Source organism: Neovison vison, chromosome 7, assembly GCF_020171115.1.
Source record: "Neovison vison isolate M4711 chromosome 7, ASM_NN_V1, whole genome shotgun sequence".
NCBI classification, from domain to species: Eukaryota; Metazoa; Chordata; class Mammalia; order Carnivora; family Mustelidae; genus Neogale; species Neogale vison.
The window spans coordinates 165,883,217-165,910,357 of record NC_058097.1 but is presented as its reverse complement, the minus strand read 5'-3'; the positions used below and the strand labels follow the sequence as shown (position 1 = coordinate 165,910,357).

General features: G+C 53.7%; 2 protein-coding genes across 5 annotated transcripts in view; both read left to right on the top strand.

Annotated features, from left to right (window-relative positions):
• PTPN5 (protein tyrosine phosphatase non-receptor type 5) overlaps positions 1 to 6,386 on the top strand; it is a 54,773-nt gene extending 48,387 nt beyond the window's left edge. For all 4 annotated transcript variants that reach the window (XM_044258940.1, XM_044258939.1, XM_044258938.1 and 1 more), the window contains 6 exons: positions 1,234 to 1,313; positions 1,508 to 1,645; positions 2,150 to 2,260; positions 4,379 to 4,539; positions 4,629 to 4,742; positions 5,169 to 6,386. In XM_044258940.1, coding sequence (XP_044114875.1) covers positions 1,234 to 1,313; positions 1,508 to 1,645; positions 2,150 to 2,260; positions 4,379 to 4,539; positions 4,629 to 4,742; positions 5,169 to 5,262 — 698 coding nt within the window. In that variant the 3' untranslated portion in view covers positions 5,263 to 6,386. The remainder of the gene's footprint in view (positions 1 to 1,233; positions 1,314 to 1,507; positions 1,646 to 2,149; positions 2,261 to 4,378; positions 4,540 to 4,628; positions 4,743 to 5,168) is intronic.
• Positions 6,387 to 7,855: 1,469 nt separating this feature from the next.
• Positions 7,856 to 26,494, top strand: IGSF22 (immunoglobulin superfamily member 22). Its single transcript, XM_044260924.1, has 23 exons — positions 7,856 to 7,873; positions 9,531 to 9,664; positions 11,944 to 12,075; positions 12,317 to 12,453; positions 13,189 to 13,288; positions 13,371 to 13,410; positions 13,616 to 13,790; positions 14,411 to 14,524; positions 15,020 to 15,182; positions 15,819 to 16,091; positions 17,046 to 17,330; positions 17,671 to 17,795; positions 17,901 to 18,042; positions 18,193 to 18,489; positions 19,531 to 19,833; positions 20,639 to 20,812; positions 21,021 to 21,149; positions 21,812 to 22,108; positions 22,547 to 22,635; positions 22,838 to 23,030; positions 23,746 to 24,045; positions 24,824 to 25,153; positions 26,424 to 26,494. Exons 2-23 carry the CDS (start codon positions 9,556 to 9,558, stop codon positions 26,492 to 26,494), a joined length of 3,978 nt encoding a protein of 1,325 aa, XP_044116859.1. The 5' UTR covers positions 7,856 to 7,873; positions 9,531 to 9,555.
• The last annotated feature ends 647 nt before the right edge of the window (positions 26,495 to 27,141 follow it).

Below are 27,141 nucleotides of genomic sequence, written 5' to 3'. Positions count from 1 at the left end.
TTCTCTCTACCCGCTAACTTCTAGGGAAGTGGTAATAAACGCAGTCGTAACAGCTCTGGGCTACATAGTGGTGTTGGGCTAAGTTACTGGCCTGGGGACAAGTTACCATTCACTCCTTTCACCTTTACAAGACCAGTAGGGCTAGGATGGAAGGGATGTCTCCAGTCTGCAGACAGAGAACAGGGAAGCTAAGTTAGTGGTTGACGTTCACACTACCAGCAAGTCATAGCATCAGGACTCGAACCCAGCTCTCCAGCTCCCCTGTCCTGCCTTGGAGAGCCCCAGAAATGGGTGCTGGCAACATCTTTAGTTCAGCCCTCCCTATTCAGGAGAGAAAGGGAAGCCTAGAGAAGGGACAAGACAGGGAGCTGGTGACAGAGCCAGAGCAGAAACCAGGCCCCGGGCCCCCCAACACCTCCCCAAACACCCCGCGCAGCCTCCCTGTGTCTGTCCCATCTCCTCACTGCCAAGAGAAGACTCCATCCAGGGAGGCTCTAGCTGGAACAGAACAGATTCTACTCCAGGGAGAGGGGCAGGAGGGCGTAAGACTCTGTAACTGTGGGATTGGATGTGTGAATGGGTTGGAAAAAAGAAAAAGAAAAAAGCCGTTTGTGCACACGTGCGTCGGCTGCTGAGATCCCGCGGTTGGATGGCAGGCTTGGAAGGCTCCACACCTTCCATCCCTGGGCTCTCCCTTGGCTTTCTACCCCCAAACCTCAACAGTCCCTTTATATTTACAAAGTACTTTACGGTTTACATCACACCTTCCCAGCTGTTTTCTTATTTATCTTTCCAACAACTGTAGGAAGTAGGCAGCTTTACCCCCTTATTACAGATAGGAAAATTGAGGCTTAGGAAGACTGTGTGCTTTTCAAGTAGACCCAGCGCATTAGTGACCGTGTGTGCCAAATGCTTGTCGCTGCTGATAGGGATGTGTCCCCTAGGTCGTTCTTTACTTGATTTAACTCTGTCCTCTCCAGAACATGAGGCACGGGGAGACCAGGGCAGCTTAAGGGACACAGACAAGGGGCAGGCACTGATGCCACAGAGGTAGAGAGCCAGGGCCACAGAGATGGGCCAGTGTTTGGCTAGTGGGCAGGGGAAGGAGAGACTTCAAGAGTCTCAAAAGAAATGCAGGTGCCCTGTAGTGGGCCAGATAAGATGGGGCCCTGCCCTAAAGGGGTTGTTGGACCTGTCAAATACCAGCCTCACCTGTCTCCCCCCTGCCCCCAGACCCCCACAGCAGAGTGTGTCTGACCTCACCAGACCCTGAGGACCCTCTGAGTTCTTACATCAATGCCAACTACATCCGGGTACGTAGCCCCATCCCTGTGACCTCTCCCTGAAAGGGAGGCCCGAGCCCACAAGATCTGTCTTCCAGGCTTGGCCCTAAGCCAGCGTGGCTCCCACCAGCAACCCCTACCCCCCAGGGAAAGGCCTGAGTGTGGGGACTAGGCCCAGGGAGCACTACATCCGGCCCTGACAGCCTGGACTTGGCTGGCCGCAGGGCTATGGTGGGGAGGAGAAGGTGTACATCGCCACTCAGGGACCCATCGTCAGCACGGTTGGGGACTTCTGGCGCATGGTGTGGCAGGAGCACACGCCCATCATCGTCATGATCACCAACATCGAGGAGATGAACGAGGTAGGCCTCCCCCACCCCGACCCCACTCCCCTGTGCTGTTGCCAGGGGTCCGCCACTTTGTGCCCTTCGCAGAGCATCTTGTTTCCATATTCCTCCTGAGGACAGTCTTGGGAGGTTGGTAGCCTGCCGCCAAAGTGGGGACATGGGAAGCCGAGCAAGGTGAGGTCATTTGCTCAGGGCCATGTAGATGGGCCAGCCTGTGATGGGAAACAGGCTGCCTGGCTGCTTCCCCACCAGCCAGAGCTCACTCTGGCAACTCCTGTACCGGTGTCAGCCCATTTACTCGAATCCCCAGAGGAGTCCTTTGAAGTAGGTATTACTCCCATTTGCCAAAGGGACCTGAGGCTCAGAAGGGGGAAGTAACGAAGCTGAGATTTGAACTCTGCACTCTCGAATTGCGAACCCATTGCCCTTTCATATCTTGCCCTGCTGGCCTGGTGGGGCACCGGGGAGACTGGAGGATGCGGGCACTGTGAGTGTAGCAGCTGGTCTGGGCCCCTGCAGAAGTGCACTGAGTATTGGCCGGAGGAGCAGGTGGTGTACGACGGTGTGGAGATCATCGTGCAGAAAGTCATTCACACTGAGGATTACCGGCTGCGACTCATCTCCCTCAGGGTGAGGCCAGGGGCTGGGCTGGGCCAGGTGGGGAGGATGGGGGACAGGGCCATGACAGGGGTCTGGGGGCACCACAGATAACGGGGTCCAAGACTCTGCTGTAGCTGAGATCCAGGCCTGTGCATTCTCAGGGTATATCCATAAACAGGGATGGGGGAGGGGTGGATGACCAGAGGCATGACGAAACCTCAGTTGCATTTAAAGCTCTTGGATTCTCTGTGTCTACACTGTCATTCTGAATGCTTTCCAGCTCTGCTTCAGACACGCTCAAGTCCAGGACTGCCTGGATGAGGGATCTCCATAAGCCTCCAGCACTGTCCTTACTTAAAACAGAAGGTCCATTGTCACATTGAGCTCCTGTAGTACGCAACCTGGACACCAGAGGGCAGGCGCTTCTTGCTATGTTTGGGTTTCACAGGGACGTAAGGGTTACACAAAAAAGATTAAAAAAAAAAAAAAAAGGCATATACTATATGAACAATACAGAACAGCCCAGAAGAGTGTGTGTGTGGTGGGGGTACCCTCCAACCCTGAAGCTGTGCTTCTTGCATGCAAGGCATAACAGAGGAGACTGTTCCTTTGCAATCAGGATTAATGGGTTCTGTTTTTGAGAAATAAGACCCATGTTTGGGGAAAGTAGAGCCCAATGGCATAACCCCACGGGTTGGAAGAGGTGAGCCAGGCACCAGGAAGCTGGTGCTCTATCCAGAAACAGTCTGAAGTCTACTGACACTGGCAGCCACAGGGTCAAACTCAAGGCCTGAGACTTGTCCCTCTGATCGGCCCTCTCCCACCAGAGAGGGTAGAAGGTGAGGTGTCAAGACGCTCAGCCCCAGAAGGGCAGTGACCACCTGAGACACTCTGAGATCTAGTCCTTGCCAGAGGGCATGAGAGAGCCAGGAGGTGGGGGTTGAGGCTCGGGTAGCCACCATAGCCAGCTAATCTAAAGGCCCAAGGGACCAGCTTTCTGCTTTCCTGGAAAGAGGCAGAAGTGAGGTGAGGGCTGCCTCATTGTGTCGGTGACACCGGACAGCTTGGAGACATTTACTTTTGTCCATGAGTCTTTACAAGCGCCCACCCTAAGCCTTATTCTGGGTTGTGTCCCGGTAACATAGAGCTGTCCAAAGCCTGTACTCTCTCCTAGAGGAGCACCCACAGATGGTAAGTACCAAGCTAGTGATGGATGAGAAAACAGAAGACCGACCCTCTGTTAGCCAGGGTGCTCAGAGAGGGCTTCCTGAAAGTGATGGTACTGACTGGGCTTTTGCAGGATGAATAAGAATTGACTATGGGGCAAACAAGGGGGAAGAATGTCCCAGGCAGAGAAAAAAGTAAAAAAGAATGGCATGGAAGATAGACTAGCCTTGAGAGTGTGGGGGGAGGGGGGGCACAGTTTTATCTACAGACCACTGGAATGCAGGAGCATTGAGTACTAGTATATAGGGGTGGGAGAAGGGCCTGGAGGTCTAGACCCTGGACCATGGATCCTGTTTGCCAGACTGAAGACTGAGAAGAATGTGTTTATTCAGAGACCAGCAGGAGCCCTGGGAGGGTTCTGAGCAGAATAGCGGCCTGTCCAGATTGGTGCCGCACACAGACCACGTCTGGCCATGTTGGAGATGGAGTAGTCAGGGAAGAGTGAGAGATGGCAGAGATGATAAAGGCCAAAGCAGAAGTTGTGCTGTCGCAGAGGAGAGAAACCTGACAAGACTTGCCAGGGGAGGGCAGGCGGAGCAGAGCGGTGATGGGAGAGGGAGAGTCCCGGCACTCCGAGTCGAGGGACTAATGAGTGACCAGACGGTTTGTCAAGATAAAGGACCAGAGGACAGGAGTGGAGTGGAGAGGGACTTCACCTCTCTTGGATGATCCTGGAGTTGCTGGGGCAGAACTGGCCAGTGAAGACCAGTGCCAGCATCACTGAAGAGCTTTCACTACCAAGCTGGCTCTAGGTCTCTGATGCCACTGAGCTGTACACGGTGTAGATGGCAGAGGCCATCGGTCCCACTCCCTGAGTCCTCCTCGCTGTGTTCTTGCTGCTCCTCCCATCCCCTCTGTGGGCTGGTTTGTGGGGTCTAAGAGTTCACGTGTATCTGGGGTGGGTCTCTGTCTCCTGGACAGAGTGGGACTGAAGAGCGAGGCCTGAAACATTACTGGTTCACGTCCTGGCCCGACCAGAAAACCCCAGACCGGGCGCCCCCACTCCTACACCTGGTGCGGGAGGTGGAGGAGGCAGCCCAGCAGGAGGGGCCCCGCTGTGCCCCCATCATCGTCCACTGCAGGTGGGTTTCTGCGGCTGGCCCCCTGGGCAGGGTGGCCTCCCTACTACTGAAGATGCTCTGTCCCTTACCCGGCATCCTTCCGCTCCCAGCGCGGGGATTGGCAGAACGGGTTGCTTCATTGCCACCAGCATCTGCTGCCAGCAGCTGAGGCATGAGGGAGTGGTGGACATCCTTAAGACCACGTGCCAGCTCCGCCAGGACAGGTCAGCCCAGGCGCAGGGGTGGGGGCCCACGGGGAACCAGGGGCAGCAGGGGGAAACTGATGCACGCATGAGGTCAGGGGCCAGAGGACACACTGCAAATGGACTCCTGGTAGGTAGGGAGCGGAGAGGACAGCTGGATCCAGACAGCGGGGGTGGGGGCTGGATGGGGAGGGAACAGGAATAGGAACACCACTGGTGAGCAGAAGGACAGGGGCGAGAGGTAGAGGGGCATGCCATCCCTGTCCCCCTATCTGTGTGTGGGGGGAGGGGCAGGAAGGAGCAGAGGGGGTGGCTGGCAGGGATCAGACTTTCCACTCTACACAAAGACAAGGCCCCTTGCGAATGATTGGTAGTCACGGGTTTGGGGGCGCCCTCCCACAGCCCATCTGTCCACAACCCCATGCCCCCATGTGTCTCTGCCCCCAGGGGCGGCATGATCCAGACATGCGAGCAATACCAGTTCGTGCACCATGTCATGAGCCTCTACGAGAAGCAGCTGTCCCGCCAGGCCCCAGAGTGATGGCACTCCTGCCCTGAGGTCCTCTGGGCACCACCCAACCTGAGTCTGGGCCCCCAGCCTGGCCGGTGCAGAGCCCTGCCTTGGGCCTGGCCTGCCCGCCCTGGGCCTGGCCTGCCCCCCCATCCCTGCCCCTCCTGCTTCCTTCTCTTCAATCTGCTCCCTCCCTCCCTCCCTTCCTCCTCCTCCTCCTCCTCCATCAGCCTTGGCCTGGCCCCAGGCCCCCCCCCCAATATAGCTCTTCCTACTGTACATACTGGGGAGGGGGGGCGGAGCGGGGGAGGGATGTGCCAGGCCAGGCCTGGGGCCCTGGGGCCTGACCCGCGCCATGCAGACCTGGGGCCTCAGTTTTTAACTATGGTTCCATTGCTACTTGATCCAAAACGTTTCTGTGCCGCACTCCCAAGTGTCTTGCCGCAGTGTATCTTTCTGTCCACCCGTCTCTGCTGTCTATACCGGCCACTGTGTCTTCAGCCCGGGAAAGGGGTCATGAGCTCCAGCCCCAAAGCAGCCCAGGCCGAGGCACCTGCCTCGGGCCCCCACCCCCGCTTCCCATGCAGCAGATTGCATTTTACCCCAGTTACGGGGGACGGATGGGGAGCTCCCGAGGAGTTGACTGAGAGATCTCAGCTGGGGGAAAGGTCTCTGGGTTGGGGTGGGGAGGGAGGAATGTCACAGCAAGGGTGACCTCCTGGTGTCAGATGCCCTCAGGAGGCAGTGACCAGCCTGTGAGGCATGGGGGGAAGAACGGGGGTGGGGTGGGGGGTGGCTGTGAACCCAGAGGACCTGGGCCCCAGTGGGCGTGGAAGAAGGGGGAGCTCTGAGGGCGGGGTGGGGTTTGGGCCCCAGATCTGTGTGAAACATTTCTCTGTGTCCATGTGGGAAAGCCTTCCCAGCAGTCCCGCTGCGTGTCGCTCTGCGTGTGTTCCCGTGTCCATGCGTGTGTTGAGAGCCCAGCAGCAGGGCGTGCATGACTCTTGGCAACATGTGTTATCTTGGAGCCACGTGTTTTTATTGCTGACTTTAAATATTTATTCCACGGCAGACAGAGACATTTGGTGTCTTTTTATAATTTGCTCGTGGTCATTGAATAGAGCAATAAACGGAGCATTTTGAGCAAAACTAGACCCCTGGGTCTGTGTGATTGCCTCTCCCCTCCCTGCCTCCCCGAAATCTGGTCTTTGTGCACCCTCTACACACACACACACACACACTCTCTCTCTCTCTCTCTCTCTCTCTCTCTCTCTCTCTCAAGCTCCCTGGTGCCCCTGGTGAAGATTGGAAGTATAGACCAAATCCATTTGATTTTGGCAGGATTCTCCTATACCTTCCCCCCGCCCCCCACCAACCCATCCGGGAGCCCTGGACCATGGGGAGCCTCAAGGACAGGGGTGGGAGGCTTCCAGAGAAGGCAAAGTGTTTGGCAGAGACTTCTGCTAGAGCGGAGACTTTCAGGTCACAGCCAGGCCCCTCCCTTTTGGCCCACCCACTTATCCCGTGAGCCTGACTTGTCCCAACAGCAGCTGCATCCTGGAAATTTCCCTTGTAAGGCCGGGGCTGAGAGTATCCTCTCCCGAGGGGCCCAGACACTCTGCCCCTAGGCCTGGGTCCTGAGCCATCCCGGACACTCCTGCTCTATTCTTAACCCTGCCCTCAGAGAGGCAGCAAAAGTAGCTCTGATGGGGTTGCTGTGGCGGGGCGGGGGGGGGGGGTGTCACTCCAGGGCACGGCTGCTGACCAACCAGTGGGTCTTTAGGAGGTGTTTGTTGATCAAGGGTCCAAGCACCCAGCTCCACTACAGACAATGAGGAAACAACAGGGAAAGACTTGAACAGCCTCGTACGGTCCACCCAGATGAGGATTGAGCTGTAGGAGTTGTGGGGGGGGTAGCTAACAGTGTTATCTCCTCCCCCAGGGTGGCCCTGGGAGGCCACTTAAGCTGTGCAGGCACCAGTCACAGAGTGCAAGGAGAACAGTCACCCCAGGACTTCTGCAAAATAGCCAACTTCCTTGACCCCAGCCCCACTGGCCTGTGGGCACATGTACATGGGTGTATACGCATGCGCGCGCGCACACACACACACACACACACAAACACATATACACTCTACCCTGAGTCCCTCGGCTCAGAGAGGACCCACTCACCAGCGGTGAGAACCAACACCTCAGCCAAAAGGGAACAGGAAAAGTAACCTGGACCACCACCCTTGGACTCCTGCCCACACGCCTGGACCCCAGCATTTCCTCCCACCTTGGCTCCAGCCTCCCTTCCTCCACTCCCCTCCCCACAAAGCAGCGTGCCAGTCGAGCTGAGACAGCTGTGGAGCCTCAGTAAGGGATCGCCCCCAAGGGGCCAGACATATAAGGAACCCGTGACTCCCGGTGGCTCCACTGTTGGGGCAAAAGGAGGAGGAGACCAGCCCGCCAATAGCCCAGGCACGGCTTCACCCCCAAAGACGTGGACACAGCATTCAAGGGTTAGGAGGAACTGGTCACACAAAGGTAAAACTCCCCTCTTTCCTCAAGAAGGGTCAGAGCCTACCACCTTCGGAGCCCAGAGCAGGACGGCCAGAGTAACCTAACTAACGCGAGTCCCAGGTAGAAACTACACCAGGTGAGTTGTCACACTACGGAAACGTGATTTCCAGCAAATAAGATCACGAGGAATGACTTCCAAAGCCGTGACTCCCTGACCAAGGGCAAGTGGGTTTCTTTTATGGAGGGTTAGGATGAATATTTAAATAAGGGAGTCTTGTCATCACATGTAGACGTGGCATAAGATCACGCATGCGCCTTAAGGAAACACGCTCAGACATACATTGTATGTCATGTAAATGAGGCTGAGACTCCTCCTTGAGGAGATTTTAGTATTCAAGGTAAATGGCAACTGTCAGTCCCTCCCTGGTCCCTCAGCGCAGGGGTGAGTTGGGGGTTAAGCTCACGCTGGTCTGGGCCCCCTGCCCCAGACGAGCTGTTCTGCAATGGTTACTGCTTGAGGGCTGGTTTCGGTTTCCTTCACAGGATGTTAGTCCCCTCGGGTCTTTTGCTTGAGTTAAGAGATAAGCAGCTTAAGGAAAAATGTGGGACAGAGTTTCAGTGGGCACAAGCAGGTGAAGAGTAAAGGTCAGTTCTTGGGGTCTAGCTAGTGACAGTTCCAGACCTCCGAGGTGGAAGTAGGCCAGGCAGAGATCTGCCATGGCGGGGAGATGGGAGTTTAGCCTCCAACTGGCTCAGAACCAGGCTCTTGGGTCCCTTGCAAGGGCACTGGACTGGGAGTTAAGAGGCCAGGATTCTGGCCTGAATGACCTTGAACAGGTGATTTCTCTCAGACATCTGTTTCCTCATATGGAAAAACTGCCATGCTGACCCATCCGTTGAAATACTGTGTAGCTGTTAGCAAGAATGAGGAAAGTCTTTATGAACTGGCAAGGAGAGATTTCCAAGATGTAGTACGCGAAAAAGGAAGGGCTGAAGAGTGTATATAGTAGGGCTCCCTGAAGTGCAAAAAGGGGCTGAAGGAACTCCAGGAGCTGAGAGACCACAGGGGTTACATGTTGGGGGAGGGTTGGGAGTTGGGGGCTCAGGAATGGGAGGGGGCCTCTTTGAAGGGACGCTTCTCTTATTTTATTAACTATGAGATTGAATTACTGATTGTTTTTAAGAAGTGTGAGAAATGAAAACTCAACCTGTCTTTACCCAGTCACAAATGAAAGCAGAGCTGTAGACATATGCTATCATCTGTCTTAGCATTCCACCAATGCCCCAGGGCTCAGGAGGAAAATCCCCGCTTCCTTCCAAGGCCCACTGAAGTATGGCTTAGTCAGGAAGTTCCTTCTTAGGTCTGACTTCATTCCCTCCTGCTGAAATATCTAGTACCACCTCCCTAGTTCCATGTAGCTATCAGTATGTACCCTCAGCTCCCCCCCGGGGCCTCACTTGGTTCCCTGGGTAAATCTAAGCCCCACATTCTCTCCCCCTGAGATCTGGAATGGTTTGGGATTACTTGGTGGGGATGACAGGCCCACGGGTCCTCGTAACCATCCTGGGAAGATGAGATATGAAAGCAAGAAAAGCAAGAACAGAGAGAAGAGGCTTCCTGTCCTACTTCCCCTCACCCTCCCCTGTGCACAGCCATCTCCCCTTTGTCCAGCTACCCTGTCCCTTTACACACACACACACACACACACACACACGCAGAATAACCTATTTGGATCTCTTTCCTATTCCCTTCCTTGTCCTTCATGGCCTCATCCTCTCCCTGGTCCTCCCAGGTGAGTGCCCACGCCTGCTGTCACCATGACGACCATTCACCACCAGCAGATGCTGCAGGAGCACGTGTCCATGGAGTTCTCCAGCTCCACCACCCACATGCAGACCTTCTCCCAGACAACCAAGATCGTAGGAGGCAAGTACAGTGGGTGGGAGGGGGGATCGGGAAAGGGCAGCCTTTCTCCCTCCACATCCACCCCCTGGGTGGATGCAGGCTTTGTGAATGCCAGGCCATCAAGAGTCCGAGATACAGAGAGCAGCCCTCTCCTAACCTGCACTTTGATAAAGCTTCAGCCAGTGTGATGGTTACCCACAGATCAGATCTTCTGGAAAACAGCTTAGGAAAAATCAATCACGTGAATGTGTATGAGTGACTGATAAACTTAATTGCTTGAGGAGATCAGGGCCATGGTCAGATAGATGTGTCTCCGATGGCAGAATTATAGGCACAAAGGAAGTTAGGGAAGTAACTACCTTCCTAGATCTGAGTACTGCTGACCCTTCAGAACCAGGAGGTTTATAGCCACCAGTAGAGAGAAGATGAACACATAAACAAGTGACCTAAGCTTCCAGGCTCTCAACCCTTGGGGACCAGACTTGGGGGGAGGGTGGATCCAAGGGAAAGCTGAGAAATGGTCTCAGAGCAGAACAGATTGTTTTAGTCATGTCTCTAGTGGAAAGGGATTAAAAGATGGCCAGGAGCCAAGATATCCAGTATCTCCTCCCAGTCACTGCCCCTCCCTCAAAGTCCTGGAGGGGCAGAGGCCCTCCAACTCCTCTGTGCACAGAGGCAAGGGCCAGATGAACTCTCCATAGCAACCCCTCCTGGTCAGTGAGGTAAGGCAAGTGCAACAGCTGGGACTCCAGAGCAGAAGTTGCAAACTTAAGTCATTCTAGCAGTAACTCGAAGCCCTCGTTGCCCATTAGAATTATCTTAGTGTAGCAGGCAGAGAGGAAGGGAAAAGAAAAAAGAGCAATACGTAAGTCTGACCCAACCACTAAATCAGGTGTGCTTTTGTTTATTTGTTTGTTTTTCAAGCTCTTCAAAGATCCTAGCATGCAGCCTGAGTTTAAAACCACTGACCAGTAGGGTCTAGGCAGGGAATATAAATGCAGAAAAAACACTGAAGTGGACCACAGAGGCCATGCCCCACCTAAAGGGGCCTATTCACCACCCACTGACCGTTGCCATATGGGTGTATGAGCTCAGTGTTGAGAATGCAGAAATCTGAATTTTTATGTGAAATCTCTCAATTTTTAGATCTAGGGCACCTTTTTGTTTAACCATGGAAAAGGTCAAATACACACATCTGCAGGTCAGGGGCAGCCCACACACCGGTTGTCTGAGACCTCTGATTGCTATCTAAAAGCAGAGCTTCTTAAGATGTTTTTTCACATCTCAGTCCTTCAGATTAGTGGGGATAATGAAGGCACCTTCTTCATTGGGGTATTTGAGAATTAGATAAAATAATCTCTGAGATGTGCTTAGCACCGTTCCTGACCCAAGGAAAGTGCTCCGTGAATCCGAGCAATTCGTTTTGATTGTCAGCTCACCAGCCAACAAGATTTTCTGTAGTTTAGGCTGAAAATACAACTTTTTATTTTCCAAATATAAAATTACTCTACCACATTGAATACGCTCTCTCAGATAAGGAGATTCACACATATAGCCCCTCTGGAGGGGGAATGTTTCCTGTCCCTCACTCAAAAGTCACTACTACTCCCTTAGCAATGAATGCTGAACCACAGAAGGGCAGGCAGAAGGCCTACAGCAGAGTTTAACTAAGCTACCAGTCCTCCCAAGCAGAAAGCCTTGGCCCTTCTTAAGGCTGCTGGGGGACCAGAAATTCCAGGAGAGAAGCTCAAGAGTTCAAGAAAACCCCTGGGGGCGCCTGGGTGGCTCAGTGGATTAAAGCCTCTGCCTTTGGCTCAGGTCATGATCCCAGGGTCCTGGGATTGAGTCCCACATCAGGATCTCTGCTCCACGGGGAGCCTGCTTCCTCCTCTCTCTTTCTGTCTGCCTCTCTGCAGAGATCTCTGTCTGTCAAATAAATAAATAAAATATTTTAAAAAAAAAAGAAAAGAAAAGAAAAGAAACCCCCCCAAAATAAGTCTCCTTTAACAAAAAAAAAAAAAAAAAGAAAGAAAGAAAAAGAAAAGAAAGAAAGAAAGAGAAAAAGAAAGAAAAATTAGGACCCAATAATGTAGTCCAACGAAGGTTAGAGGAGTTGGCTCCCCCCAGTGTTTGAAACTTGCCATAACACAACAACCCATGGACTCTAAGCCCTCTTTTCCTGGCTAAAGTCCCAGCACTGGCCTAAAATGCTCCATTGTCCCGTCAAGAAAAGATCAGCCCTCCAATCCCGGGCTGAGCTCTGCCTGGAGCCCGTTCTGACCTCTCGCCTGCCACTACAGAGGAAGTCGTGACAAGGAAGTCCTCCAGCACTGTAGAGTTCTTCAACTTGGTCACTCGGAGTTCTAACATCCCTCCGGGGGAGAGCGTCCCAGAGTTCGTGGAGAAACCTCACCCTGTCACCGCGCCTGAGGGTGTGTAGCTCCCCGTGTCTCTCCATGCCCCTACCTGCTTCCCGTTCTTCTCCCTGTGCCCCAACCAGCACCACCACCCCACAGACCCCCCACCACCACCAACAGTTCGCAAACACCGGCCGCAACAGGCTGAGGGTCCCTCCCTGCCAGGGTGGCCATGTGATCCCTGGGGAGGCCGGGTGCAGGCAGAAGGTCCAGCCTGGAGGCTAGGAGGTGAACTTGCGTCCCGTGCCCACTGCAGGGGATAAAGCCGTGTTCCGAGCCCAGGTGCAGGGGAACCCCAAACCCAACATCTCCTGGAAGAGAGAGAGCGGCATCCCCATCAAGGAGTCGGCCAAGATGTTCTACGACAGCATTAACAAGGAGCATGTGCTGAAGGTTCGGGGACCCAAGCCAGAGATCCAGTTATGGATGAGGCCAGAGGCAGGGACCCGAGGTCATGCCACAGCCCCTCTTGTGAACAAGGGAGCCACAACAATGACCTGAGAACTGGGCCATGGGAGAAGAGGCTGTCATTGCCCTAGAGGAGAGGCAGGATAAGAGAAGCCAAATGAGGAGCTGGGGTGTTGCTAGAGTGAGCAGAGAACCAAAATCAGACGAGGTGAAGCAGGGCTGGGGTAAAGCCAAGGAGGGGCAGGCCCCACCGGAAGAGACCCAGCTGTTCAGAAGGAGAGCAAGCCTAGAGGGAAGTGGGGCAAAAACTGTGGGCGTGGCTAGAAGGGGTGGGGCCGTGGTGGGTGGAGCCAAGTTAAATCGTGGCAGACAGGGACAGAGGGAGGAAATGAGCAGAGCGTTGGGGTAAGGGTCAGGGTTCCTGGGCTCTTCAGGGGAGCCTTCCAGAAGGCTCCCACTAAGGGCTGATCATCTTTAGATCTAACTAGCTTCTGCAACCTTTAGCTCCAAACCATTGAGGAAAAGGAAAGATGGGTCATCCAGAGACTTGTCCCAGTTGGTCCTGCCAGGACTTACCATTGTGAAGGGCAGAGTCTCCCTTCTCCCCCACAGACAGAACTTTGTTCTTTCCCCTCCTATGGTCCCGTTACTGGACCTCCTCTCCCTGAGAGACTCCCTGGAGGACCCCCTTCCCTCACTAATGGCCTGACTCTAACACAGCTGGAGCCACTGACCTCCGATGACTCTGACAACTACAAGTGCATCGCAAGCAATGACCATGCAGATGCCATCTACACTGTGTCCTTGCTGGTGACAGAAGGTGAGCCAGCTCCCTCCTTCTGGCCTTTCCTCTTAGGGACCAGACTCCCCCTGTCTGAACCTGTCCATCTCTCTGTCCTCAGGTCAAGAGATAATGGATTTCAAGAAGATGTTGAAGAAGAGGTGAGAATGGGAGGCCCCTCTACCTGGGGTGCTGTCCCTCCACCCTCAAGGCTAGAGCTTCTTGAAGGCCTCTCAGTAGGGCCTTGAGTTAATGGCCCAGGCTCCAAGAACCGTGAAGTAGGGAGGGGATCTCAAGGTTAGCAGAGGCTCCCTCTGTCTTCAGAGGGAGGTGCTGAGTCCAAGCTTGGAACCCACCTCCTTGCAGGGCACCTCCTGCTCCCAAGAAGAAGCAGAAGAAGGGAATAGGTGAGAAAGAGATGTTGGAGATTTTGTCCAAGGTGCCCAAGAAGGACTTTGAGAAGGTCTGCATGGAGTATGGCTTCACTGACTTCCGGGGGCTGCTCAAGAAGCTCAAAGAGATGAAGAAAGTGGAGGTGGAGGTCAGTGCCCATGGTGGGGCCAGGGTCTGCAGGCCAGGGTCTGGGAATGCTAGTGCCTGTGTGTCTCCCAGTGGCAAGGCTTCTCCACCCTGCACACAATGCTCAAAGAGCAGAAAAGGAACTTGCCTTCCTTTTACTTCTTCTCTCTCCACTACCCCCTAATGGGCTTCCATGGACTTTGGAGTCAGACACCCCTGGGTTCAGATCCCAGTTCTACTGCCTTATTAACTATGTGAACTTGGGCATCTCTCTGAACCTCAGTTTCTCATTTGCAAAGTGAAAATTCTCCTTTCCTCTTTCACTTCTTTTTGAGTTGTCATCATTCATTCACTCAACCAGCTTGCACTTACTAAGCATCTACAATGGAATTAGGGGACTTAATGGGCCCCATACATAGTGACTGTTCCACAAATGGTGGTTTATTTCTCACCGTCCATCATATCTGTCTCCCCCTAAGTCTTGCAGGCTTTCAGTGGCACAGAGTGGGGGCAGCACAGCTATCCAACCAGCCTAGTCATTTCTCCCCAGACCTTTAGGGGGCTCCTCCAGAACTGGGTTAACAGGCTGCTCAGGCTCCAGATGTCCCTGACGCCTGCCATTTTATTGTCACAATCTCACAGACCATCCGGATTCTGAAGCCCCTGGAAGACATAGAAACCAAGATCGACACCACTGTGGTCTTTGACTGCATCATGGAGCTGAAGGACCCCAATATCAAGATGACATGGATGAAGGTGGGGATGATATGGATGCCCCTAGGCAGGGCCTGCCCTGGCAATATCATTTCCTCTCTGCACCTCCTCCCTTCATAGACCTCCCTCATTACCCATCAACCAGGTCCTCTCTTCCATCCCAGCAAGAGGACGCCTCCTGGTATGACTGAAACTGGCTGGGAGCTGGGCTCTATTCTTAGCTGTTCCATCACTTTGCCTTTTGATTTGACATAGTTACCTTCCTTTCTCTATGCCTCAGTCTACCTATCTGAAAGGACTTGGTTAGGTAATCCTGAAGGTCACATTAAGAGTTCAGGTCTCACGGGGAGCAGGGATCCTGGATCCCACTGAGCCAGATGATGAGGCTAAAGAGATCTCAGGGGTCTCTGATGTGTCTGAGGATGGTAGAGAGGAAGGTATGGCACCCTCCAGCTCCGGCTGGCCTTGGGGAACTGAATCTCTGGAAGTCTACTCCCAAAATCCTTCATCAGCTTTTCTACCCATTTCGTGAGGCAGGGAAACGAACCACTGAGGATCCAGTACTCCCTAGGCAAGTATGATGTGAAGCAGATGGGCACCAAGTACATGCTGGTTATTACCAACGTGAACATGAACGACGCAGGCACCTACAGCCTGTCCGTGGGTGACAAGCAGATGAGAGCAGAGCTCAAAGTTCTGGGTATGGATCTGGGCATCGGGGAACAAAGAGGACACAGGGCTGAGGGAGGAATAGCCAGGGGTGGGGTCCATGGGGATATGGGAGAGAGGCTTGTGGGGCTATGTAGTTGAAGACTGCATGGGGATGGACATTAATGGAGGAGGGAAACATGGGAGAAGACTATGAGGTAGTGAATACCGTGGGGCCGGGTGGCATCGTGATTAAGCGCACAGTCTCCTATGGAGACTAGTGGGGTTCAAGTCCCAGCTTCTGTCACTATGACCTTCTGATTTGGGACAAGTTATTTAACTTCTATTTGCCTCAGTTTCCCTATCTATAAAGTGGGGGAATAATAGTAAAATCTACCTATATGGGAATTGAATCCATTCATATGTGCAAATTGGCTAGAAGAGTGCCTGGCACATATTGGAACTACATACGTGCTTCATAAAATTGCTCTGTTAATGTTACTGGGGAGGAGACCAGATGAACATCATGGGAGGGAGTCACAAGCAGAATGCAGGGAAGGATGTTTTCCCCCATTGTGGGCTACAGGAGGCCAGTGACCCCTGAAGCTCCATGCCCCCCTTCATCACTCCACCCCTCAGGAGAGACCAGGGCTTCAGCCCAGTGACTGTCCCTCTTGGTCTCCCATAGATGAGCCCCTGAAGTTCTTGGGAGAGATGAAGCCAATGAAGGTGACAGAGCGGCAGACGGCTGTATTTGAGATCCGCCTCTCCAAGAAAGTACCTAACTTTGTTTGGAAGTTCAATGGGAAGGAGCTAAAGAGGGATGACAAGTATGAAATCACAGTGTCTGAGGATGGTCTGACCCACACGCTTAAGATTAAGGATGCCAGACTCTGTGATGCCGGCGAGTTCTCTGCGGAGGCAGGGGACCTGGTACAGAAAGCCCAGCTCAATATTGACCGTGAGTGCTTGGGCCAGAGCCTGCAGGGTGGGCCTCATGCCACAGCCACCTCCGTGCAGGCAGTCATTCATCCATCCATCCATCCATCCATCCGCCCATCTCTCCTTGCAAAGCCCTGTGATGGGTACTAGAAAGACAGAGGGTTCTCTTCACTAACTTCTAGTGTAGTGGGTAGGTAGGTGTGAAATGGAATTAGTACATAAGTTCTCAAGCAAGGAGTCAAGACACGCTGTGGTTTTATCAGCTGAGAGAGCGTGGGTCCAGAAATGATTAGCCCTTCTGGCTCTAATCTCATATATTCTAGCACATCTCTCTTAACCGCTTGCATTCTTCTATGAGAGCAAGTTTGGAGAGTTACACATGGTGGTGGGTACACCCAGAAGCATGCCACACATGTGAACGGCACTTGACACGCGTGATGTGGATCATCATGGCTGTGATGGAGGGAGGCACAGAGGTTGTGGGAACCCAAAGAAGGGGCACCACGAGGTGAGGTCAGAAAGGATGTTATGAGGAGATGGCCAAGCTGCTTCTTACCAAGAAGAACAAAAAGGAGTTCAGCTTTCAGCAAATGGGGAAGAGAGGAAATTCTCAGCAGAGAGAAGAGCATGTGTCAAGGCCCAGACACCAGAAAGACAAAGCAATTATGGCCAGAGTTCCAAAAGGGCATTAGAGATACCGCCCGCCATGCTGTGACAAGGTAAAAGTTGTTATCCCATTTTACAGACGAGGAGACTGAGGTTCAGGGAGTGAATGCATTGCATAGGGTCAGCAAGCAAGGAAGGGCCAGAGCTGGAACTCTCCCTGCCAGTTACCTCTCTGGGTCACAGGCTGCACACATGCCACGTCACAAGTCTCTGTGTTTCTGGAACCAAAAAGAGGAGCAAGGCAGCAAGTAGCTACGGAGAAGGGATGTCAGAGACTGGGTGCACATCTGGGTCTATCTGTCCACAGGCATCCCCATTAAGTTTGTGAGAACTCTAAAGAATGTACGTGTGAAAGAGAGGGGCCGAGCATGCCTCGAGTGTGAGCTGACGTCCAAGGATGTGACGCTGCACTGGAAGAAGGACGGGCAGCTGCTGGAACGCAGCACCAAGTTCAGCATGAGCCATGAGGGCAAGCGAGCGGAGCTGGTCATTGAGGATGCACAGCTCAGTGACAGTGGCGAGTACACCGTGGTGGCCATGCAGGATGGAGACCCCACGGAATACTACAGTACTGCCATGGTCACCGTGGAGGGTACACACCCACCCTGTCAGTCCCCACTGCTCCATCCCCCCCACAGCCTCGCCATCTAGTCCCCTTCTTCAGCTGAGCATCCCAAGTCGCCACTGACCATCCCCCCCATAAGCCCTCCTTGGCCATTCCCCAATGCAACTGACTTTTGCCCAACATCCCACCTACTTGCTCCAGTTCCCCCAATCATCCATTGACCATTTCCAAACCTCCTGCTAATCATAAATTATTTTGATAGAGGTGGCACCCCAGCCCCTTCCTTTGGCCATGGCCACCAGCCATTTTCCTGCGAGTCTCTTCCGCCCCCAGCACCCTAAACCAGCCCTGCTCCCTTTCTCCCCAGAGCGTCTGGCCACGGTGAAGAGCGGCCTGTCCGACGTGCACGCGGCCACTGGGAGCCCGGCTGAGCTGTGCGTTGTGCTAAACGACGAGAAGGTGGAGGGCGTGTGGCTGAAGGACGGCAAGGAGGTCTGAGGCAAGGGCTAGAGAAGGGGACCAAGGAGGATAGGGGTCGACAGGGCACACATTTGCACTCACACTTGTCCCTCGCCCCTGCCCCGCTCCGCTGCCCAGATCACGGATTTGCCTGGCGTGCAGATCGTGAAGCAGGGTGCAGTGCACAAGCTCATCTTCCCCAACATGGGCCCGGAGCACGAGGGCAAGTACACATTCCGGGCCAAGGGCGCAGAGAGTGAAGCCTCTGTGTTCATTGCAGGTAAGGTCGCTGCCCCTTAGAAGCAAAACTCAGCTCACGCCTGGCCCTCCCACATGCTCAGAGCTCTTCCCAGACCCCATTGGGGCCCTCCTCCACCCCTCGCCGCCCCGCCCCCATTCCTCCTGGGCGAGCCTGTGCTGCGCCCCACAGATCCACCTACCATCGACCCTTCGGTGCTGGAGGCGCTAGCGGCACACCCCGTGACTGTGAAGGTGGGTCACACGGCGAACATCAAGGTACCCTTCCGGGCGAAGCCGCTACCCAAAGTGACGTGGTACAAGGACGGCGTGGAGGTGACGGAGGAGGAGCGTGTGTCCATGGAGCGCGGGGAAGACCAGGCGGTGCTCACCATTTCAAAGTGCGTGCGTGAGGACAGTGGCCTCATTCTGCTCAAGCTCAAGAATGACCACGGCACAGCCACAGCCACTCTGCACCTCAGCGTGCTGGGTGAGGGCAAGACCCTGACTGGGAGGGGCTCAGGGCACCAGCTGCTTGGCGCTGGGTGTGTGGATAGAGCTGGAGCTGGGAGTTGAGAAAGGGATTGGGGTGCTAGCTTTGCAGCCAGAAGCCCGCACGTTCTGATTTCCTAATTATGTGACCTTGGGCGAGTCACAGAAAGCGAGAACCTTCTGAAGCCTCAGTTTCTTATCCTGCAACAGGATGACTTGGTTTTTTGTTAGTTGGGTTGTTTTTTGTATCTATTTCAGTTGAATTTAAGGCACATAGGAGAGTGCAGGACACATCATAGACAGAGGTTGGATTTAGGGATAGAAGTGAGGTTGGTGGGGAAGTTCTGGGGCTAGAAGTGAAATGGAGTGAGGGGAGCTGAGATAGGATTGGGAATAAAATGAGGTTGGAAAAATGAAAGGGATTTGGACTGGGTCTAAACATAAAGCTAAGGAAAGAGATGAGGAGCAGGCTTTAGTGAGCTCAGGGTGAACCTGTAACATACACACACACATACACACACACACACACACACACACACACACACCATGCCATCAAGCTGTGGAGTGAGAAAGTTTGGGATTCAAATCAATTCAACAGCATGACTGAGCTCTTCCGTGTTCTCAGTGCTGAGGACACAGTGATGGAAGTGTCCCAGCAGTTTCTCAACCCAAAAGGGATGAAAACTAGCAGGCATGTAATTTTAACATAAGATAAACTATTAATACCAGAAAGCATTGGAGTTCTGGAAGCTGAGAGGAGGGGGAGATCTTGTCTGGAAGGAGAGAAGGGGGGAATAAAGCTGAGGCAGGGGCCCCTCCAGTTCCCAGTCTCCCCACTGCTAGGCAAGTGAGAGTCTCAGGGGGCCAAGGATCCAACTCTTTGGGCAAGTGTTACAAGGAGGGGCAGTAAACACAGAGAAGGGCAAGATATCTAGAAAGCTCCGAATCTAACTATCCCCAGTCTGGCCAGACCTCTGGCAGGTGGGATAAAGCCTTTCGGATCCTTCGCTCCCATTCTGATGCTGTCTTCTGTCTTCAGACCGTCCCAAGCCTCCGCAGGGCCGGGTGGAGTTCCTGGAACTCTCGGGCAACTGTGTGCACATGAAGTGGAAGGCCCCAAAGGACAACGGCGGGCGGCCTGTGACACAGTTCATAGTGGAACGGAGGATGGTCGGCAAGAAGTCCTGGATTAAGATAGGCGAGGTGGACAGCAAAGTCACAAACTTCTCCACCAACAAAGTAGAAGAGGGGAAAGCCTACCAGTTTCGTATCCTGGCGGTTAATTCAGAAGGAGTGAGCGACCCCCTGGAAACAGATGAAGTGTTTGCAGGAAATCCCATTGGTCAGTGACATAGCCCCCTGCTCAGTGGGCAACTCAGAGGTCAGGATGGGGGTCTTCAGACAGTGAGGAATGCTAGTCTGGGGGGGAATTCTGGGTCACCAGAATTCTGGGTCACCTCTGTAGCTATCCTATGAGACAGATGGAATCCAGAGTAAGAGCAGAACATTCTGGGCAGAAATTCTCGACTTTTCCCACTCAGATCTCATGTAAAACACACTCCCATGTGTATATCCAGAACTTCATTCGATTCCAGGGAAATGACTCCACTTGTTTCTCTATTCAAGAAATCTTCCCAAATCCAAGTGGAACTGATGTTACCTTAGAGATAACCTTGATTCTATTCTTTTTCCCAAAGAAAACCTTTGACAATATTAGCATTTTAATTATGATGTTAATTAACTGCTGCTACACTCCTCCCAATTGGTCTCCAAGTCTCCACGTCTCCATGTGTCAAGAACATTAAGAACTGTGGCACTGAGAACGACACAGTTTGGAAGATTTGAGTTGGTGATTCTCAGTCTTGGCCACACAGTAGAATCATCTGAGGTTTTGAAAAACATGTCCATGATTGGCCTCCACCCAAGGCCAATTAAATTAAACTATCTGGAGGTAAAACCCAGACACCGTTTTTTGGTGATGGTATTTTTTTTTTAACTCCCCACTTGATCTTAATGCACAGTTAAGAATCATTGGGTTTTTTTTGTTTTTGTTTTTTTTTCTCCAAAGCAGAAGCCAGAGATCGGCATAGGGTGGGCAACCATCTACACGCTCCCCATCCTAACCTCTGACCTCTGTCTCCCCCCAGAGCCCCCGGGTCTTGCCTCCCAGCCTCAAGTGACTGATGTGACCAAAGACACCATGACCATCACATGGAATGCCCCTACCCAGGATGGGGGAGCCCCAGTGCTCGGCTACATTGTGGAGCGGAGGAAGAAAGGCAGTAACCTATGGGTGCCAGTCAACAAGGACCCCATCCAAGGTGAGGTCCTAGGGAGAGAGGCCCAGGAGGATCAAGGGAGGCTTTGCTGGGTGGACCTATGTACCCCTGCCTGCCCTGCACATATTCCATTCCATACTCCATTGGGAGTTTTAATAGCATCCCATAACTCCCTCTTCCATGTCCTCTCACTCTGTGGTCTCCCATCTCTGGACCCCTGGCCTCATGACCCCTCAAATTCCCATTTCAGACACCAAGTGCACTGTGGATGGTCTCCTGGAGGACACAGAATATGAATTCCGAGTTATAGCTGTGAATAAGGCAGGCCCCGGACAGCCCAGTATGGCATCCAACTCAGTGGTAGCCAAGGACCCTGTCAGTGAGTAGGGGGCTACGAAGCCCCATCTCATAGCAGAATTAGCCCATTCAAGGTAGACAGTGGATTTCTCCTCTGGGAAAGTCTAACAGGTTGACCCCTTCGCACAATCTCCACTTTCCAGGAGCTTCCAGCCTAAGAGAGGGACAGCATTCACAACCAAAAGAAAACCAGCAAATTAAGATTGAGAGTTAGGGTCAGCGAGGAGGCAGGGTGAGGGGAAAAAATTATCAAGCTCTTGAGTATTTCTGGTTAGGTAAGGTGGTGGACGCATGTTTGAAGATGGAGTAGGGCTCTAGGGTAGATGGTTGGGAGGGAGGTGAGTTGAGGAGGTGGGATGGGGGTACTGCACACAAATGGATATGGTGGAGATGGTTGGGCTAAAGGCTAATGGAGTTTAGACCATACGGGGATGATTGAGGGTATAGGGTATGTTGAATTTGGAGGGTACTGACTTCAAGGGTGAAAGGGTAGATCCAGTGAGAGAACTGAACTTGGACGTTGTTGAGTGTGCAGGGCTGGTGTGGAAAGTGTTACCTGGGAGCTGGAGGCAGAGGTGGTGGAAGTTAGGTTTCAGGGGTACTGAGTGTGGGAAGTGGGTATGGGATTGAGTGCAGAGGAGTCGGAAGGCTGACTGGACATCTGTGCCCCACCCTCTGCTCCAGAACCCCCAGGCCTGGTGCAGGGTCTGCACGTGTCTGATTCCTCCAACTCCAGCATCTCCCTGGCCTGGCAGGAGCCTGCAGAGGGAGACCCACCCTCTGGTTACATCCTCGAGATGCGGGCGGAGGACACGAAGGAGTGGTCCAAGTGCACAAAGATCCCCATCTCAGGCACCTGCTACACAGTGGGAGGCCTCACCGAGAGGCAGAAATATTTCTTCCGAATCCGGGCTGTGAACGAGGCTGGGGTTGGGGAGCCCGTGGAGCTGGATGAGGGGGTCCGTGCCATGCCACCCCCAGGTGAGGATGCAGAGGGAGCAGGGGCTTAGGGCCCAACATCCTAGCCCCATACTTTCCTCTCTGGGACTTCAGTCCACAGGGGAAAACTGGGAGATGCTATGATTAAGAAGTCATCCGTACTTGTGCCTGGACGGGGCTAGAGGTGACCTGTCCCACCCGCCCCCAAAAAAATCCCTACTCACTGTATTCCAAGTACTATCTACTGTGTGCCAAGGGAGGTGTTAGAAATACAGAAACAAGTAACAGGACCTGCCCTAGAATCTTACACACTATTGGGGGAAGACAAAGGAGGAACAACTAAATGCTTCACAGTGTTGGGGCTGCTGGCTCTCTCTATATGACCTGTCATGGGAGCATGGAGGAGAGGCTGGGAAAGGCTCTGGAGATGATTTAAAGCTGAGTCCATGGCCCCACCTCTGTCTCCTCCATTTCACTCAGCTGCCCCCAAGTTTGACCTCAGTGCCCGGCTGAAGAGTCACATGGTGGTTCGTGCTGGGACAGCCCTCTGCATCCATGCTGCCTTCTCTGTGAGTCATTCCAGACCCTGGCCCCCCGTTACCCACCACTTAGCCAAGATGGCTGCCGTAGCTATCATAATCTCTGTGTCTGCCCCTTGCCAGACCCCTGGCACTAGAGCCTGGCAGGAGACCCCTGGCCAGTGGAGTGGGAGAGGGCCCGCCCCCAGGTATCACCTGGGTGACCCCAGTGCTATCTCCTGTCACCATGCAGGGCTCACCACCACCCAGCGTGATTTGGCAGAAAGATGGCATCCCCACCAAGGGCCGGGAAACCATCACCAAGAGCAAAAACCACTCCCAGTTCCTTATCAACAGCACCAAGCGCTCCGACTCAGGCGTGTACCGCATCTTGCTCCAGAATGAGTTTGGAGAGGCGTACTATGACGTCCACGTCCGTGTGGCAGGTGCGACTGTGGTTAGCGACCTCAGGGAGGCACCCTTGCACACACTCCCGAAACAGAGCTCCCCACTGCTGCCTGAGCTCCTGCCAAAATAAAGTCGGGCTGAAGGTAGTAAAGGTTTCTCTTGTACCACACATCAGGACTCACTGGCCTTTGCCTTCATGAGGAGGTTAGTTTCCACCCTGTCTCAATGTCCTGGAGCCCTAGAGGTATTGAACCAAGACCAAACCCTTGTTTCAGTTTCTGCACTCATAGCTGATGAGCTTTGGGGACATATGCAGAGTATGGTTGGCAGAGAGAGAGAAAGCAGAAAATGGGTGGGAGGCAGGAGGGACAGATGGAGACGAGTCCGTTAAAATTTGGAGTGACCTCATGGTGAGGGCTAGAAGCTTTATAATCAAGCCTTAAACCCCTAAGGGATGAAGGGATAAACTTTTATTGAACAGTTACTATGTGCCAGGCACTTTACTCAACGTTTCTGGGGAAGTTACTGTTAGCCCTATTTTGCAAATGAAGAAATGGGTCCCAAAGTTTACAGGGCTGGTACCTGGCAGAGGCTACATGAGGGCTGCTATACCTCAGAAATAGTTCTGACTCCAAAACACTCCAAGAAGAGACATCCCCCATTCCATCTTTCACAGGGCTTGGCAGGTGGCTGGGGTGGGGCACAACTCTTCAGGCCCCCAAGGGTGGCTGACGGATCTTGTGGCTGTTCCAGATTTTCCGCGGCCACCCACAAACCTACAGCTGTATGAGGAGGTCCCCAACACAGTGACTCTGACCTGGAACCATAGCCCTGACGTGCAGGAGGACAGTGAGGCCCACTATGTCATCCTGAAGCGGGATGCCAGTACTGCCACCTGGTTCACGGCAGCCGAACACGTCTTCAGCAACAAGTACACGGTGACAGGGTTACTCCCCGGCAGGAAGTACTACTTCCGAGTGCTGGCCCGGAACGAGATCGGTGACAGTGACCCGCTTGACTCCAAGGACACCTGGCTCGTCAACAAGGACAAGAGTGAGTGTTGGGGGACTCAGGGGTTGGGTTATATCCCCGATAGCAGGGATGGCATAGGCGTTCCCGGGGGTACCCAAGATTTGAGGTGAAATCTAAGAACCGCTGAGGTGGAAAGGCTAATGTCAGGGATGCTGGGAGGGGAAGTAGCCATCCTGAAGCCTGAAGAGGATACTTCCTGGATACTCTGAGGGATGGGACTACCGTGAGGGTGGGGAGGTGCCCTTGGGGGCGGGGGTGACAGGGGAGGGCAGTCGGTGTGGAGCTGAGAGGGACCTTCAGAGCCGAGGGGTCCACGAGGGTGAGGACTGGGGAGGGTCTCCGAGGATGATGTCCAGGAAGGAAAGGGGTTAAAGGTGGAGACAGGGTCGGGGAAGCTTGAAATGAGGAGCTAAATGGAGGCGAGGGGAGACCGTGGAGGCTGAGAGGACGCTGGGGAAAGCCTGGATGGGCAGTTAACAGCCGGATAGCAGCTTGGTTTGGAAGCTGGCAGCTGGCAGCTGGCAGCTGGCAAGAAGTTAGGACTCCCCAGTCTGGAAAGGCGTAAAAACCCAAATGCGGGCACCTGGCTTTGATCGTGGAATTCTGGAGTGACAAGGAGTGGGAGGGTGGTGGAAGGGGAACCTCGGGCACACCAGCGTCAGGTCGGGGCCCCAGAGTTGACAGCGCATGGGAATGTAGCCCAGGCCACCTGGCCTTGGGGAGCTGGGTCTCCGGGGCGCCTTGGGAGATCTCAGGGGCAGGCAGCAGCTTGACTGTGCACCGCGTCCTGCCCGCGCAGTCGAGGACCTGAGTGCCAAGCTGAAGCCATACGAGCAGAAGGACTGGCGACACGCGCCGCGCTTCCTGATCCCACTCAAGCCGCACATGGTGCTGCGTGGCCAGGACTGCACCATGACCTGCGCCTTCCTTGGGAACCCGCGCCCCACGGTGACCCTCTACAAGGGTGATGTCAACATCACGGCCAACTCCAAGTTCTGGTACAACTCCACCAGCGGGGTCTGCACGATCGTCATCCCCACCTGCACGCTCAAGGACAGCGGCGAGTACAGCGTGCTGGTGGAGAACGAGCTGGGCAAGGACCGCAGCAGCTGCGTGCTCACGGTGTACGGTGAGGGCGCCGGGCAGTTCTGGCCGGCAGGGGGCAGGGAGGCGTCCCTGCAGCCCACCAGCTCCAGAGGCGCAAGATAGTCCTCTCCTGGTGCCGTTTTTTATTTCCTCTGCCATCAGGTGGTGTAAACATTCACCCACTGGCCATACATGGTTCCTCTCTCCCATCCTCTGCATGTCATTTGTTATGTGCCTGGCCCTTGCAGACTTGGGAGTTTGCAATCCCTCAGCAAACTGTAGTTTGCCACCCTTGGTGGGCCTAGACTTGCCTTTGAAAAAGATACTGGTGATTAGGCCTAAACCAGACTCACCAGTCACAGTCTCTGTGACAGGTTTCTGGAAGGAATTATGTTCACAAATTTTGACGAGTCATTCATATACACAACCAAGACCAAAAACTACTGGTCTAGGGTAAGGACAGATGGGAAGTACAAACGGGGGAAGGACTGAAGGGGACCTAGTGGAGACCCTTCCTCTGCACAGGTGTGCCACACCTCTGCTCATGTGCACACATGTCGGGGAACTATCTTATTTTCTTCCTACACACTCCACTGTCTTCACAACTACACAGCGAGTAGCAGGAATTCTCCAAAAGCAAAGCTGCCCTGTGCTGCTCCCTTCTTGCTTTCACTCCCTAACTTTTCCATAACCCTCTTGAGTAAACCTCAACCCCAAGGCCCTCCACCCTGTCCCCTGCCTCTCACTTCTACTTCTCCAGCCTCATCCTCTGCCACTCCCTGAACTCTCCGTGACAGTCCATTGGTGTCCTGTTGTAGGTGCCTTTCTTTGGGGAAAGTACCACGCCCTGGTGCTCTGTCCCTCAAGGACTCAGCTAGAGGTTAGCCACTGAGATAAGGCCTCCAGAGGGTCGCTCAGCTGTGTGACAGAACTAGGCCAGGGAAGGCACCATGGGAGACATCCAGCTTTCATTCCACAGCTAGAGAAATCCCTGAGAACTTAATTCTGGTTGTAAGCACGTGGGCCCAGAGCCCGGGCTCCACCGCTGTCCGGCCGTGTGACCTTGGCAAACCACACTGAGCCTGTTTTCTCATCTGTTCCTCAGGGCTGTTTGGAGGCTTACGTGAGATAGTGCGCAGAAGTGCCTGGCGCAGCGCTTGGCAAATGTTAAGGGCTGAGTAACTGGTAGCTCTTAGCCCCACACGCTCAGCTGACCTTGGGAGACTGGGGCCTTAACTGCAAGGCCAGTGGGTTGGAGTTTGCCTTCCTCCCAGCAACACAAACACTGACAAATCCTTGTTTTGCTCTTTCAGACAAAGATGACAAGTCCATCCTAGCATCAGTCACTGAAAGTCTGCAGAAGAAGTCGAAGTACCTCATGTGAGCTCCAGTCCAGCCCAGGCTTCAGGAGGATGTTGGGATGTGCGATTTGGGGGCGGGCCCATCCTGTGTGTGGCTCCAGGGAGGGCAGCCCTGTTGGCTCTCTGGTGTTTGTTGATGTTAAAAGTCAGCGAAGGCATGGGACAATAAATTGACTAAGCTCGGCCCTGCCTGTTCCTGAGGGTGACGTGCAGCAGGGACCAAGGACATGGACTTGGGCATTGATGGGGACACATGGCTCCAAGAGCTTAGTCCAAACCCACTCACAATGGGACTTCCTGACTGGGCCCTCCTCCTGCTCCTCTGCAGCTACACTACACCCTCCCCTCCCCTCCCCTCCCCTCAGGGCAGGGAAAAGCAAGACCTGATTGACTTCATTCTGCTCCAGGTCCCTCCCTCCCATTTTTTCATGAGGTAGGTCTGTCATCAGAGGTAGGTCTGTCATCATTCTGGGATTTGAGGGGGTCAGGGCCTTGCCTCTTTACTATCCAGGGTTCCCACTATTTGACACTTAGTGTATCTCAGAGCTAGAAGGAATTGGTCATCCAGCTCAGTAGGTTTCAAATTTAGGTTTTATAGCAGAATTCTTCCTCTAAAAGAAATAAATCATAAATACTGGACTTCAAACAAGGATAGAGGGACCTCTGAGCC

Bases quoted from the DNA above. Each gene is read 5' to 3' on its own strand.
- IGSF22 (XM_044260924.1), top strand. From the start codon at position 9,556: ATGACGACCATTCACCACCAGCAGATGCTGCAGGAGCACGTGTCCATG. The intron at 14,525-15,019 runs GTGGGGATGATA...TTCGTGAGGCAG, and splicing joins TCAAGATGACATGGATGAAG to GGAAACGAACCACTGAGGAT. The intron at 22,109-22,546 runs GTGAGGATGCAG...CATTTCACTCAG, and splicing joins CCGTGCCATGCCACCCCCAG to CTGCCCCCAAGTTTGACCTC.